General features: G+C 42.4%; 1 protein-coding gene across 3 annotated transcripts in view; it reads right to left on the bottom strand.

Moving 5' to 3' along the window:
- Positions 1–15,436, bottom strand: part of col4a5 (collagen, type IV, alpha 5 (Alport syndrome)) — a 257,193-nt gene that overhangs the window by 130,739 nt on the left and 111,018 nt on the right. For all 3 annotated transcript variants that reach the window (XM_060832454.1, XM_060832453.1, XM_060832455.1), the window contains 10 exons: positions 14,775–14,801; positions 14,589–14,669; positions 11,542–11,604; positions 10,985–11,020; positions 10,848–10,889; positions 7,610–7,699; positions 6,349–6,402; positions 6,187–6,246; positions 3,687–3,731; positions 2,750–2,803 (listed from right to left, as the gene is read on the bottom strand). In XM_060832454.1, the coding sequence (XP_060688437.1) occupies positions 2,750–2,803; positions 3,687–3,731; positions 6,187–6,246; positions 6,349–6,402; positions 7,610–7,699; positions 10,848–10,889; positions 10,985–11,020; positions 11,542–11,604; positions 14,589–14,669; positions 14,775–14,801 (552 nt within the window). The remainder of the gene's footprint in view (positions 1–2,749; positions 2,804–3,686; positions 3,732–6,186; positions 6,247–6,348; positions 6,403–7,609; positions 7,700–10,847; positions 10,890–10,984; positions 11,021–11,541; positions 11,605–14,588; positions 14,670–14,774; positions 14,802–15,436) is intronic.

The following is a 15,436-nucleotide window of genomic DNA, read 5'->3' as shown; positions in this document are numbered from 1 at the left end:
GGGTATTGAGTAGAAGAGCTGGCCTGCCATATTAAAATTGTACAAGACATTGGTTTGGCCGCATTTAGAATACTGCGCACAGTTCTGGTCACCACATTACCAAAAGGATGTGGACGCTTTGGAGAGGGTGCAGGGAAGGTTTACGAGGATGTTGCCTGGTATGGAGGGTGCTAGCTATGAAGAGAGGTTTGAGTAGGTTAGGTTTGTTTTCATTAGAAAAAAGGAGATTGAGGGGGGACCTGATTGAGGTCTACAAAATCATGAAGGGTAAAGACAGAGTAGATAGAGATAATCTTTTTCCCATGGTGAGGGATTCAATAACGAGAGGCCATGCATTCAAGATAAGAGGAGAAAAGTTTAAGGGGGATATATGTGGCAAGCACTTTACACAGAGGGTGGTAAGTGCCTGGACCATGTTGCCTGCAGATAGTAGAGGCAGGCACAGTAGATTCATTTCAGATACATCTGGACAGATGCACCAATAGGTGGGGAGCAGAGGGATACAGATGCTGAGGAATTGGGCGATAGTTTCGGCAGTGGAATTGGATCGGCTCAGTTTTGATGGCTAAAGGGCCTGTTCCTGGGCTGTAAAGTTTTTGTCCTTCTTGCTCTAAAATATAACTCAATGAGATCATTGCTGAATGGCCTGTTGTTGAGCTGTAAATGTCTCTGCTATGTTATGTCGGCACATAGAGTCATAGAGATGTACAGCATGGAAACTGATCCTTAGGTGCAACTCGTTCATACTGACCAGATATCCCAATCCAATCGAGTCCCACCTGCCAGCACCCAGCCCATATCCCTCCAAACCCTTCTTATCCTTATACCCATCCAGATGCCTTTTAAATATTGCAATTGTACCAGTCTTCCCCACTTCCTCTGGTAGTTCATTCCATACACGCATCACCCTCTGCATGAAAAAGTTATCTCTTAGGTCTCTTTTGCATCTTTTTCCCTGTCACCTTAAATCTGTGCCCTCTAGTTCTGGACTCTCCCACCCAGGGAAAAGACTTTGCCTATTTACCCTATCCATGCCCCTCATGATTTTATAAACCTAAATAAGGTCCACCCCTCAGCCATGACACTCTAGGGAAAATAGCCCCTGCCTGTTCAGCCTCTTCCTATAGCTCAAACCCTACAACCCTGGCAAAATCTTTGTAAATCTTTTTTGAACTCTTTCAAGTTTCACAACATATTTCTAATAGGAAGAAGACCAGAATTGTGCGTAATATTCTGAAAGTGGCCTAACCAATGTCCTGTACAGCTGAAACATGACCTCCCAACTCCTATACTCAATACTCAACCAATAAAGGAAAGCATACCAAATGCCTTCTTCACTATCCTATCTACCTGTGCTCTACTTTCAAGGAGCTATGAACTAGGACTAGGAGATGTAAGCCATTTGGCCTTCAGGCCTGCTCCATGATTTCATAAGATCATGTCTGATATGCTTGCCTGCCCTTCCCCCAACCCTTGTCTATCAAACATTGATACAACTTTAGCAAGGCCCTTGATAAGGTTCCATACGATAGACTGGTTATTAAGGGTAGGTCACATTGGACCCAGGGAAAGCTAGCCATTTATATTCAAAACTGGCTTGATGGTAGGAGACAGAAGGTGGTGGTAGAGGATTCAGACTGGAGGCCTATGACCAGCAGTGTGCCACAAGGATTGTTGCTGGGTCCAGGATTGTTTGTCATTTATATAAATGATTTGGATGAGAATATAAGAGGAATGGTTCCTAAGTTTGTGGATGACACCAAAATTGGTGGCATTGTGGGAAGTGAAGAAGGTTATCTAAAAGTACAATGAGATCTTGATCAACTGGACCAGTAGGTGAGGAATAGTAGATGGAGTTTAATGCAGATAAATGCAAGCTGTTGTATTTTGGCAAGACAAACCAGAGCAGGGCTGAAACAGTTAATAGTAGGGCACTTGGGAGTGTTGTCAAACAGAGAGACCTAGAGGTACATAGTTCCTTGAAGGTGGCTTCACAGGTGGACAGATTAGTGAAGGCAGCGTCTGGCATGCTTGCCTTCATCAGTCAGAGCAGAGAATAAAGGAGATGCGATGTCATGCTTCAGATGTACAAGACATTGGTCAAGCCACATTTGGAGTACTACATATAATTCTGGACTTCCTGTTATAGGAAGGATGTTATTAAACTAGAAATGGCACAAAAAAGATTTACAAAGATGTTACCAAGACTGGAAGGTTTGACTATTAAAGAGAGGCTGCATAGGCTGGGATTCAATTCCCTGGAGTGTAGGAGGCTGAGAGGTAACCTTGTAGAGATTTATAAAATCATGAGGGGCATAGGTAAGTAGAATAGCCAAGGTCTTTTTCCTAGGTTAGGGGAGTCAAAACTAGAGGGTACTGGTTTAAGGTGAGAAGCTAAAGATTTAAAATGGACCTGAGAGGCAACTTCTTCACACAGAGGGTGGTGTGTATATGAGTTGTCAGTAGAAGTATAATAGGTGTGAACAATTACAACATTTAAAAGGTAAATTTTCAGGCACATGGATAGGAATAGTTTAGAGGGAGATGGGCCAAATAGGATTAGTTCAGTTTAGGAAAACTGACCGGCATGGACAAGTTGGGCCGAAGGGCCTGTTTCTGTGCTATTCGATGCTGCCTCTATGACTCGGCTTTGGATAAATTTAATGACCCAGCCTTCACTGCTTTCTGGGGAAGAGAATTCCAGAGATTAAAGATCTTCTTAGAGAAATAACTCTGACTTAAATCTTACCTTGGGTCCATCTCTACCTGGAATTCCTGGTTGACCTGCATTTCCTGGAAGACCCTGCAAAACAAATGATAGAATGCATTCACCTGGCAGCTCCTGGAATGCTCCTGTTAGCAAATGAATGAAGAATTGCTACTTCTTGCAAAGATGCCAAGTTGCCACTGATACAGGTCATAAGGCAAAGGTTCTGACAAGGCAGCCAGGAGAGACTGCTGAAATTTACTACCAGAATCGCAAAGGAATCTCATCACTAAATAAATCCAAAATGTGAGCGAAAAAGTTTTCTTTGTCCAAAATTCTAACAGAGGCTGCTATGCTGAGAAAACTGCAGGGCAAACAATTCTGTACTATCCCAAACAACGTTCCCCACCCCACCTCCAGCCCAGGACTGGCCTGCAGGATAGAGGAGTGGTGCATACTGGGAAGGTATGCTGCCTCCAATGGTATTTTCACATCAGCCTGGTAGGGAGGAGGGGCCCACACCTCATAGAGATAGGACCCATGCTCAGTGGCAGTGGTTCCTCCTGTACTCAGGCACCCTGTACTCTACAGAAGGACACCTAGTGACAAAAGAAACCATCGTTGCCCATCATCCCTATAATCCCTCACGATTATAACCCTTCCTCCCCATTTCCCAGACAGACCTACCAGACTGGTCTGAACTAAGTCATCCCACCGTCATGGTTGTCCCAAGCCATCATTGTTCCTCAGTAGCACTGCTGCTTCTCTGATCAGTTGACAGGTCTAATAGATGGGGCAACCTCACACATGTGCAACCCCCTCCCCCACTCCAGCCACCGTTAACACTGGACCATCATAAAATGTAATCATGTCTCCTCCGAAAATGCCAAGCTCACATCCAACTTCCCAGTCAGTGGACAGAGCCCCTGTGACGAACTGTGGGCACAGACTCAGTATTATTAAGTATGTAAATACTTACATCAAATCCAGGGCTACCTGGTTCTCCGTCCTTTCCTGGTTTACCCTGTTAAGACAGAAGTAAGAGATGAGTATGCAGGAAACAAATGTTTGAACATTGGCAGCTACACTAACCACAGAAAGATTAACCAAAAGTGCCTTGCTGTTACAATCTTGTTTTTGAGCAATTTATGTACAGAATCATATACTGTTACTTAATGTCAATTATAAAACATAACCAGCCTTTTTAACTCTGAAATTTACTTGTTTTCTGCAGAGGAAATCTTTCTTTGTTACGTCTTTCCAGAATTATAATCTTGGGATGCTTTGCTACATTATAGTAGACATCTACTATTTTACAGTTAAGAAGAACTCTATCTGCATCTACTGGAGAGTAAATGTCAATGGATATCAAATAATGGCTCAAAACGCAATGTGTCCAGTTATCACCTCATCAAATTAGTGCGACCATGAGCAAGGTGATGGAAAGTGTTGTCAACAGTCCTTTACAGCATGAGCAAGATGATGGAAAGTGTTGTCAACAGTCCAAACAGCATTTACACAATAACAATCTGCTCACCAAAACTCAGCTTGGATTCCATCAAGGCCACCCAGCTCCTGACTTCATTATAGCCTTGGTGCAACTATGGACAGAGAAAGTGAACTCCACCGGTGAGGTGAGAATGACTGCCTTTGACTTCAAGGTAGAATTTCGCTGAGTGTGGCATCAGAGAGCCCAAGCAAAACTTGAGTTCAATGGAAATGAAGGGGAAACTGTTCAACTAGTTGGAGTCAAACTTAGCATAAAGCAAGTTAATGAAGCTAATGATCTAAGCTCCAGGTCACCATCAGAGGGGTTTTTCAGGGCAGTGTCCTAGACAGAACATTTCCAGCTACATAAGCAATGACCTTCCCATCTTGCGGATGTTTATTCATCATTGCACAGTGCTCTGTGCTATTTGCAACTCCTCATTTACTGAAGTAAGCCATATACAAATGCAGCAAGACCTACAATATCCCAGTTCATGCTGACTAGTGGCAAGAAACACTTGTGACACCCTAGTGCCTGGCAATCACCAAGTCCAAGAGAAAATCTAACCATCATCCTCAGGACTACAACTATTCATATTATACATTAACAATCTGGCCGAAGGAACTTAAGGCATTATTGCTAGGTTTGCAGATAACAGAAGGATAGGTGCAGGGATAGATAGTGTTGAGAAAGCAGGGAGGCTGCAGAAGGACTTGGATGGATTAGGAGAATGGATGAGGAATACAGTGTGGGAAAGTGTAACATTATGTACTTTGGTAGGAAGAAATCAGACATAGACTATTTTCTGAATGGAGAATGGCTTCAGAAATCTGAAGCATCAACAGACTTAGGAGTCCTAGTTCAGGATTCTCTAAAGGTTAACATACAGATTCATATGCAAGTTAGGAAGGCAACTGCAATGCTAGCATTCATTTCAAGAGGGCTAGAATACAAGAGCAGAGATGTACAACTGAGGCTGTATCTGTCTCTGGTCAGTCTGCAATTGGAATATTGTGAGCAGTTCTGGGCTCTGTATTTAAGGATAGACATTCTGGCATTGGAAGGTGTCCAGAGGAGGTTTGCAAAAATGATCCCAGGGATGAAGAACGTGTCATATGAGGAGTAGTTGAGGACTCTGGGTCTGTACTCAATGGAGTTGAGAAGGATGAGAAGGGATTTGATTGAAACTTACAGAACATTGAGAGGCCTGGACAGAGGAAGATGTAGAGAAGATGTTTCCAATCATAGAAGAGACTAGGACCCAAGGGCACAGCCTCAGAGTAAAGGGACGATCCTTTAGAACTGAGTTGAGGAGGAATTTATTCAGCCAGAGGGTGGTTGATCTATGGCTCATTGCCACAGAGAGCTGTGGAGGCCAAGCCATTGAATGTATTTCAGACAGAGATAGATAGGTTAGCGAGATGTCTTCTGAGATAGTCTGCCAGTTTCTCAGCAACAAACCCAACAAGCAGACAAAACACATTCAGAAACCCTAGCCACTCTCCCCCACATTAAAGACATCTTGGAAATGATTGCCAGACTACTCAGACCTCTTGGCATCATGATAACCCACAAACCTACCAACACATTAAAACAGCAACTAATGAACTTGAAAATCCTTATACAGACAACAATAATACCACCAGTACTTCATCTGGAGACTCACTGATGATGTTATATAGTATGGTGATGAAACATCTGAAAATAAACCTTACAGCTCAGCAATAGGTTATTGGGATCAGGATTACAGAGAGAAGGTAGGAAAATAGGGTTGAGAAACATATCAGCCATGATGGAATGGTGGAGCAGACTCAATGGGCTGAATAGCCTACTTTTGCTCCTATACCTTATGGCCATTAAACTGCATTAGTCTGGATGTACCACACTTATGTTATCCAGCTGGAAACTTCTTTTTTAGCCCAGTAACACTAGCTGAGCAAGTTCCATCTGAAAAGCTCTTCATTTGGTTCTGTTCGACTTCTTTACTTACTCTCTTTCCTGGATCTCCAGGCTCACCCTTCTCGCCTTTGCCGCTAAAGCCAGGGGGGCCCTGTAACAAATAGAATAGGGACTGAGTGGCAACCTACCAGAAACATCGTGCGCAAGCAATGCTTCAAACACATTCTGTCCAAGGTCTATAGATAATACTTACAGGAGAGCCGGGGGTGCCCCTCTCCCCTCGCAAACCAGGTGGTCCTATCTCACCCTAGTGAGAGCAAAATAGAAATTAAACTCAAGGCATTGCCTGCCAATATATTATTATAAAAGGAAGGAAAAACAGACAGTCTCACTTTGTGTGCAACTGTTGGGTTGTTACTGATATAGAATCTGTAAGATATAGAAAGATTCAGCGGCCAATTGACCCCACAGTGAGGCTGCACAGACAGGGTATTAATGCGCTGTTGACTGTGTGCGAAAATCTGTCTGAAATACTAGGAGGACTCTTTGCTCTTCATCCAAAAGCTTCTGAATGGATCTCTCAAATTTTGAAATTTAATGTTGATCTTGTTTTTTAAGCACCTTCTTTGCAGTGCAGCTTGTATTCCTTGCTCTGTTCAGTCACCCTATGATCTTTCTATGCAATGATTTGCACGCAAAACAACACTTGTCACTGTACTTAGGCACATTTGACAACAATAAATCAAATCAAAAAAAAAGGAATTACATTTCTACACCAACTTTAATGGGCAGAAGGGGATGTTAGTCACAGGAATAACAGAATCTCCAATAACTCCTTCAGCACAGTAATGACATTTCAGAAGAGCTTAATACTCTGCATGCTTTATCTTTTTTCTATGCACGTTGTATGTGAAACTAAATTGAATGGGCTCATCCAGTTGCCTCAATTAGTAAATATCTTCCTAATTTCCTGTGGTGGTGTAAGTCAACAAGGCTCCAGTTCCATGGCTGGCCTGTGTTGAAGGGATGGTAACAGGATTGAGAGCTTTGGCTTTCACACTTTCATCATTAGTTGGACTTTGGAAGGTAGAGGGAAATGTGGGACAGGGACAGTCAGGGGCTAGATTAGAGTGGTGCTGGAAAAGCACAGCAGTTCAGGCAGCATCCGAGGAGCAGTAAAATCAATGTTTCGGGCAAAAGCCCTTCATCAGGAATACCTGTATTCTTGATGAAGGGCTTTTGCCCGAAACGTCGATTTTCCTGCTCCTTGGATGCTGCCTGAACAGCTGTGCTTTTCCAGCACCACTCTAATCTAGACTCTGGTTTCCAGCATCTGTAGTCATTGTTTTTATCCGGATAGGGAGAGTCAGTCAAGGAAAGAGGTTTGGAAGTAAATCCTCTTTTTGGTCCACAGTTGGGTGAATTCTTTCAATTGCCTGACCTTGGGTAACAATCTGATGTCGTTTGAAGGTTGGTAAAAGCCCACAATCTATGGCAAGTGATGAAACAGTTACCTTTTCTCCTTTCTGGAAATCAACACCAGGAGAATTCAGCTGTTCCAACTGTCCTGGGGGGCCTGGGGGACCTTGAAGACCTGGATCACCCTGGAAAAGATGGATGTATGATTATTAAGCAGAAGAATAGCCAAGATTACACATCATGCTATTGACAGTCCTCTGATACAGTGCTTGATTACAGGTAGAGTACTCATATTTTGCAAACAAATGTTTTATGCAGGGTTCTGGAAACTACGGCCTAGATTCTCATCGCCCAGTTGGGCAGTGGGAGTAGGGACAATTCCAGGCTTGCCTGGGCCACTTCGGGGATGACGTGGCTCTGGAAGTTAAAAACTTGTTTTTTTTTGGTTTGGAAGGGTGGGGGTGGGCATGAGCTGCAGTTGGGGCCAGCAGACTGGGAAAGAGTTCCAAGGCAGTTCCAACGCTGAGATGGCCTGTTTGTAAGGTCAGCCTCAGTGTTGCAAGACTTTACTAAATTATAATGCAAAATGGCCAACATTCCTTCACGACCTCTCTCCACAAATCTCCATGCCCTATTCATGATCCCACTCCCATTCATCCCCATGGACATTCACAGAACCCCATGCCAAACTATGCCAACAATCACAGCCCCTCATACCCACATGTCTGGCCATGGCACATCATGTCTAATCACCATGACTGCTGCAAATGTGTTGCTGGTCTAACCTGCTGTGCTTTGACCAGCAACACATTTGCAGCTGTGATCTCCAGCATCTGCAGACCTCATTTTTTACTCTAATCACCATGACACATTGTATAAAAGCAATAAACTCTTTAGTAACAATAGGATAAAATAGTCCAGCAAAAAAGCTTCTCCTTCACCACTTCCCAGATTCTTGAAAATAAATTAAGTGTGAGTCATTCAGACCCTTTAAAGTATCAATAGCAGAGACTGCACTCACTTAAAACTGGTTAATTTCATGCAATAAAGAAAGTGTGTAACTAACAAAATAGGTAAAAGATTCAACTGTTTTGAGAAATTAGTGGGTGTTTGGGCTCTCAGCCAAGAAAGTCCAACAAGGCTTGGTTGAGAGCTCAGATGTACATTAGCCTATTGAAACAAGGTGAGTCCCAGGAGCAACATTGTCTGATTGAATGCTCTAGCTCTCTGATCCACTCACTAACTTTAAAATGTTTTCTTACAAATGATGACTACATTTCCAATTTCTGCTGGATACTTTAAAGGCTCTGGAGGATTGACACTTCTATTTTCTAAATTCAACATGGGATGTGGCTGCTGTTGGCAAAGCCCTTATTTAATGCACACCCCTGATTACTCAGAGGTAGTTAAGGGGTACTGTACTGATGTGCGTCTGGATGCCAGACCAGGTAAGGCTGGTTGATTTCCTTTCTAAAGGACATTAGCAAACTAGATTTTTTTTTGATAATGGATAATGGTTACATCAGCACCACCCCAGATTTTCGTTCAAATTAAACTTCACTATCTGCAACGGATGGCCCCATAACATTAAATTGAGGTTCTGGATTATAACATAATAATGGCTTGCAGATAAAAGGCATTTTTCAAAAGGAAGTGTGGAGCACTGACTGAATGACTTGATTTTGTAACAGATCCCATTGTCACCAAAAGGTTTAATGCTTCTATATCATGTACAGTCAGTGAGTGGGCATAGTTTAACATGGGTGCAGGAGGTGCCACTGAGCAGATAGGCATGTGTGGGGTAATGGCGGGCAATGGGGAGTGGGTGAGGCATAGCCTGGTATGAGAAGAAGCTTTTGAATTTATCTATCCAAAGGTTTTCTCATGCAAATTATGGTTCACAGCGCCTCTGAGGTGCATTAAGAAATTATTCTCTGTAAAGCTGGCCAGACTCCATGAAACGTGCAGAGGAGTAGGTCGCGCTATCTTTGCAATGGAGCTGGCCTGTTCCGGAATGTCAGATGGGGGCTTGCAATCCAAGCCACCCAGAACCTTAAAAAGCCCTTCTGAAAATCAGAAAACATGGCAATAGGGTCAGCAATCCTCGAATTGAGACCTACCTGCCATTCTTAAAGTTGTCACCCTAGGGTGCTTTGCTTCTATACCATGTGTGGTCAGTGAACGGGCATAGTGACATGGGTGCATGACGTATACCATTGATTGGATAGGTGGGGAGCACAGCCTGGCAGTTAGGGGGAGTTATGTCACTTGGCAAACGTCTAGGCTAATGTTAACATTGGCCCTTCATCAACAATCATTTACAACTGACTTTGTCTGCATTCCAGTGATGAAAGTCACCCTAACTGCAAAATCCTCATCCTTTGCATATGAACCTATGCTCTCATCATCATTAGCCATCTCTGTCGACTCTCTGACTTCCAACAGGGTGACTTCTCACATGCTTGTCCCTGCTGACTGAGTAATTCTCTCCAGTGACACCACAAGTTTTCACCTTTCTCGTCTTCCAATCTCAAGTTACAGGTAGTTCTGCGATAGAACATATAGAAGCAAAGCACCCTAGGGTGACAACTTTAAGAATGGCAGGTAGATCTCAATTCTAGGATTGCTGACCCTATTTCCATGTTTTCTGGTTTTTAGAAGGGCTTTTTAAGGTTCTAAGTGGCTTTGGATTGCAAGCTCCCATCCGACATTCCGGAACAGGCTGGCTCCATTGCAAAGTTAGTGCGACCTACTCCTCTGCACGTTTCATGGAGTTTGGCCAGCTTTACAGAGAATAATTTCTTAATATTTTGTCAACATGAACTGGCTGTAACGTGACTGATGAATAGGGGACACTGTTTCCAAAGTGCAAACATTTAAAATGGGCGTTGGCTGTAACGCGATTATATCGCCAACACTTTCAGTGCTATTTTTATTGCACGATTTTTAGACACGGTGGGCTTGCACAAGAATGAAACTATTGTGTAACAGCAGAACTACCTGTACCATTTAGTACCAGGAGGAGACTTTTCCGCCATGAGGTCCCTACCTCTTGCATTGTAACCACCATTAAAAAATGAATCATTCTGAAAGCCCTTCACTCTCCAAGGTGACTTTGCTCCAGATTCCCTCATTCCTTGTTGGAGGCTCATCGCTTGGATTCTCAGGTTCCAAGGTCTGACATTAATTGTATGTTACAGTCCTATAAAGCAAACACTGACCCAGACATAGCAGGAACTACAGCCCATGCAGCAACAGACCACAATGCAAGGATATTAATACTGAAGATACCAAGTCTTAATCACCAAGAGGAATAAATAAGCACGTTCTCACCTTCTCCCCTTTGGGTCCTTGGAAATTCAAGCCCATGTTTCCCTACAGCAAAATGGAGCAAAGGAAAAGCAGTGAATCCTTGGATGCAAATCCTCCATTTAACAAACAAATAGTCTGCTTTTCGTCCGTGATCTTACCTTTGGACCAGGTGGACCGGGAGCACCTGGAAACCCCTGCAAAAGATGAAGCAGTTTCACATGAATTTAACAAGGTACGGCTGTAACGGCTCCATTCTGACAAACAATGTTTAGGCCTGCAAATAACCAAACCCTCCAGTTCTATCAGGATACTTGATAAACTTTGCCTGCCCCCACCTACTCTTACAAACCCATTGTCCTCTTCAATGCAGGTTCCAGCTATCCTGACCTTTGTTATTTAAATGTTTGTGAATCTGATCCATTGAATAACCTAGGGAGTTCTGAATTTGCTGCAACAGATACCATCCCCATCTTCATAATGGCTTTTGTTATATTTCTACAATGTGATTTCTTAGCATCATGGTGCCCATTGACTATGTGCTGAGAATTGCAAACTCTAAGGAGCGGGGAGGAGACCTTTTATATTGCCTCCGTGTTTGAGGTTCTGAGAAAATAAATGTAATCACTCATTTGTGATGTGAGATGTGCACATTGGGGTAGGTAGGGCGATGAAAGCAATAATTTGTAACACCTAACTTTGCTGCAACTTTACTTACCGGCTGACCTGGTGGACCAAGTGGACCAGAATTACCTGGTGTTCCCCGTGGCCCCTGGGGACCCTGTGAAAGACAGAAATTTGTTAGCTTCATGCTTAAATCTTATGTCAAATGTTGCAATAGTTTAACAGATCGTACAAGTTCATTTTGCTAATGTCGAGTTCAAACACTCATGTCAGCCTTAATACAACTGAGTATTACAATTTGCACATTAGAAAAAAAAATCCTGCTGCCTTCAGTCGCCTGCTAACCACAAGCAGTTTGTAACATAATTTTTCTTATTTTTAAAAAAATACAGTGGAATACACATCTTCCACTTCTTCTGATGGTGGACTTTTACTTTATAAAATCTGCCGTAACACTTCGGTAAAGTTAAATTAGAAGTAGGGCTTATTTCACACTCTTAGATGCAGGGAACACTTTGCAAGACAGGCACACTTGCAAACAAGTACATTGAGAAGGAATTTGAAAGGTTAAAGAGATTATTCAATTCAAGTAAACAACGCAATAGAGGAATATCAATTTAACAATGCCCTTGCTTTTAAAATGGAGTCTAAAAGTCCAAAGCTGGGGTCAAGAGTTTGGAAATCCTTTGTGGTTCTGGTCGATTGCCTGTTTTCGTGAGCAAATTCTGTGGAAAGGAGTTTTGGGATGTCTTGATAATTTTAAAGAAAGGGGCTTCTTATGATCCCAGGAAAATGGCAAAAATATTTTTAGAATCTCCTCTTTGAGGCTCCTCCATTGCCAAATGCAACTCTAGCTAGCCTCAGCCGATGTAAAACTTTCCTTACTCAGGATGCTGGTTAAAGTAGCAACAGAAATCATTGAAGCTATATTTGCATATTTAAAGGACCCTGCAGTTTCCATAGGTATCACTTCTGATCTACGCACTACAATAAGTTAACTCTCAAAAGGCTGCAGAAAGCAAGTGTATCATGGTTAAGGAAATATCCTGGATGATTTTAATTGCTCAGTCTCCAGGTCTCTCCTGAGCTGATTGACTTGCAATTGTCCTCTTCTCTCAATCTCAGAGCAGCACCTCTTATTGCTGCTAAAGAGAAAAATGTTTCTAGCGTATGCTGGCTGCACAGTGGTTCGGGGAGTCACAGTGTGGCAGATGTACGTTATGTAGAATTGATTGTACAAGTCACAAGCCTATTCTGACTTTGATGGCAGGTTTCACCCTTTCACTGCAGCTAACAATTGCAAACAAGGGAATCCTCGCTGTAATAGTCATATTCCACTCACACCTGTCGCCAGGTTCCCATCCTAAAATATTTTGTATTTTATATTCAAACCTGATGAAAAGACATTCAATCAAAACATTCACATTTCTTCACCCTCCACAGATACTGTGAGGCTTGCAGATTGTTTCCAGCAATTCAGATTTTTAGCAAACAGTTTCTAGTCATTTTCTCCCTCCAGAGCCAGTCGCAATTCTAGTTTAAAAAACGAGCAGTTCAGCCAGTCTAGTTACTGAGGCTTCCCATTTCTCATCATTCCTCTCCAAGTAAAACCAACAGGAACCTAACTATACACAGGGCAGAGAGAAGCCTACGTGTAAAAGTGTTATCTACTCAGACAAATCAAGCATCAAGTCCCATTTTGCCCAGAGCTAAGTGTTGCTGAATATAATAATTCTAAGAGGCAGCTATTTTTATTGAACTTGTACCTGATATAAAACCATCTCAGCACTGACAGCAGCAATGGTTTACCATGTCTTAAAACCCCTTCATAAGTCAAATACAACATTTACAACATGCTAGTCTCCACAACTGATCAAATATTAAAATTATTGAACTGCATAACAGAAATCTATTTCAAATGGGTTTCATTTTGTCAATAGTCTCATTTTTAAGAGTTATTTTTGTGGTGCCATTTCACCTCATTACAAACCAGAAATCAATCACATACCCATCAATCATATTTATGTCCACTTAAGCATTATAAACAGGCAGGAAAACTAACCTGAAACTGATTGTAACAAACATAGACAAATGGATACAAAATTGGTTTGATGGTAGGAGACAGGGGTTGGTGGTAGTGGAGGGTTGTTTTTCAGACTGGAGACCTGTGACCAGTGGTGTTCTGCAGGGATTGGTGCTGGGTCCACTTTCATTTGTAACTTATATAAATGATTTGGATGAGGATTTAAGAAGCATGGCTAGTAAGTTTGTGGACAACATCAAATTGGTGGTATTGTGGACAGTGAAGAGGATTATCTCAGATTACACAGGGATCTTGATCAATTGGAACAATAGGCTGAGGAGTGGCGGATGGAGCTGGAGGTATTGTATTTTGATAAAACAACCAAAGGAAGGACTTTTACAGTTAATGGCAAGGCCCTACGTAGTGACAGAGAGACCTGTTTGACAGGGACACAGATCTTTGCAGGTTGCATCACGGGTAGACAGGGTGGCTAAGAAGGTGTTTAACATGCATGCCTTCACTCTCAGACCTTTGAGTAAAGAAATTGGGACACCATGTTGAGGCTGTACAGGATGATGGTCAGGCCATTTTTGGAGTACTGTAGACATTTCTGGTCCCCCTCCTATAGAAAGGATATTATTAAATTGGAGTGGATTCAGAAAGATTTACCAGGATATTGCTGGGAATGGAGGTTTGAGTTATAACGAGAGGCTGGGATCTTTCTCACTGGAGCATAGGACGTTGAGGGGCGGCCTTGTAGAGGTTTATAAAATCATGAGGGGCATGGATAAGATGAATAGTAAAGGTCTTTTCTCTAGGGTAAGGGGGTTCAAAAATAGAAGGCATATTTTTAAGGGGAGAGGAGAAAGATTTAAAAGGGACCTGAAAGCCAATTTTTTTCCACAGAGGGTGGTTCTTTTATGGAATGAATTGCTAGAGGAAGTGGTAGATGCAGGCACAGTTACAACATTTAAAAGATATTTTAACAGAGACATGAATTGTAAAGGGATATGAGCCAAATGCAGGCGAGGAAGACTAGCTTAGCTTGGGAAATTTGGTTGGCATGGATGAGTTGGACCGAAGGGTCTGTTTGGGTGCTGTATGACTCTGTGACTTACTGGTAAACCAGGGACACCGGGCATTCCTGGATCTCCTTTGTACCCAAACGCTTGTGATGACAGCACCTCACCTGGTTCACCCTAATGCAGGAAGAGAAGAAATACAGAAAAGAGAAGTTAGACAAGTGAGCGTGGAACTTTTACATAAAGTAGAAACAGATGAACATGTCATATTTTAGAGCTTACCTTTTGGCCTGGAATCCCTGGGGGTCCCTGAAAAACATTCACAGATTATTAAAATGCTCTTGAGACTTACTTGTCAACTGCCACAGAATTTAATGCAATCAATATTTTCTTGGTACTGTGTCTCAAAGAGTTTAAACAGTACTTGGGTATTACACCTTTAGGGAGCTTCCTTTCCCTCCTAGTTTTCATCCTTTCTTTGTGGCAGGTGGACACACACATACACACCGCACAGACAGACAGACAAGCAAACAAGACATATCTGTCTGCAGTTAATGGTTTGGGTCTTGCAATCCATCATGGATTTATTGATCACGGTCTGGGGAAAACGGCAAGTCCAGCAATTAAAAAAAGGGACAAATAGTCTAAACTGTCACTTGAGGTTATTCTGATGCCTCTCCCAGTGACAGTCATCAATGAGACGTGTGAAGTCTATACCTGGCTGATTTATTACCCAGAGACCCCAAGGTGAAGAAAATAACTAAGAAAGAAGTCTGCTTATCACAAATAAATAAAGAAATGTTTGGGCTGCACTTATTGCAGGTGGCAGGAGATACCTCCAAACAGGCTGAAAACAGGCTCTGGGATTGCTGAGCTGAGCCAATCATATATACATACTTCATAAAAATCTTCATGCCATGGTTGAGATGGGCAGACAACTACTA

The sequence above is a fragment of the Hemiscyllium ocellatum genome, chromosome 11 (assembly GCF_020745735.1).
Source record: "Hemiscyllium ocellatum isolate sHemOce1 chromosome 11, sHemOce1.pat.X.cur, whole genome shotgun sequence".
In the NCBI taxonomy this organism is placed as follows: Eukaryota; Metazoa; Chordata; class Chondrichthyes; order Orectolobiformes; family Hemiscylliidae; genus Hemiscyllium; species Hemiscyllium ocellatum.
Note: the sequence above shows the minus strand (reverse complement) of the source record. Positions and strands in the feature narration are given on the sequence as shown.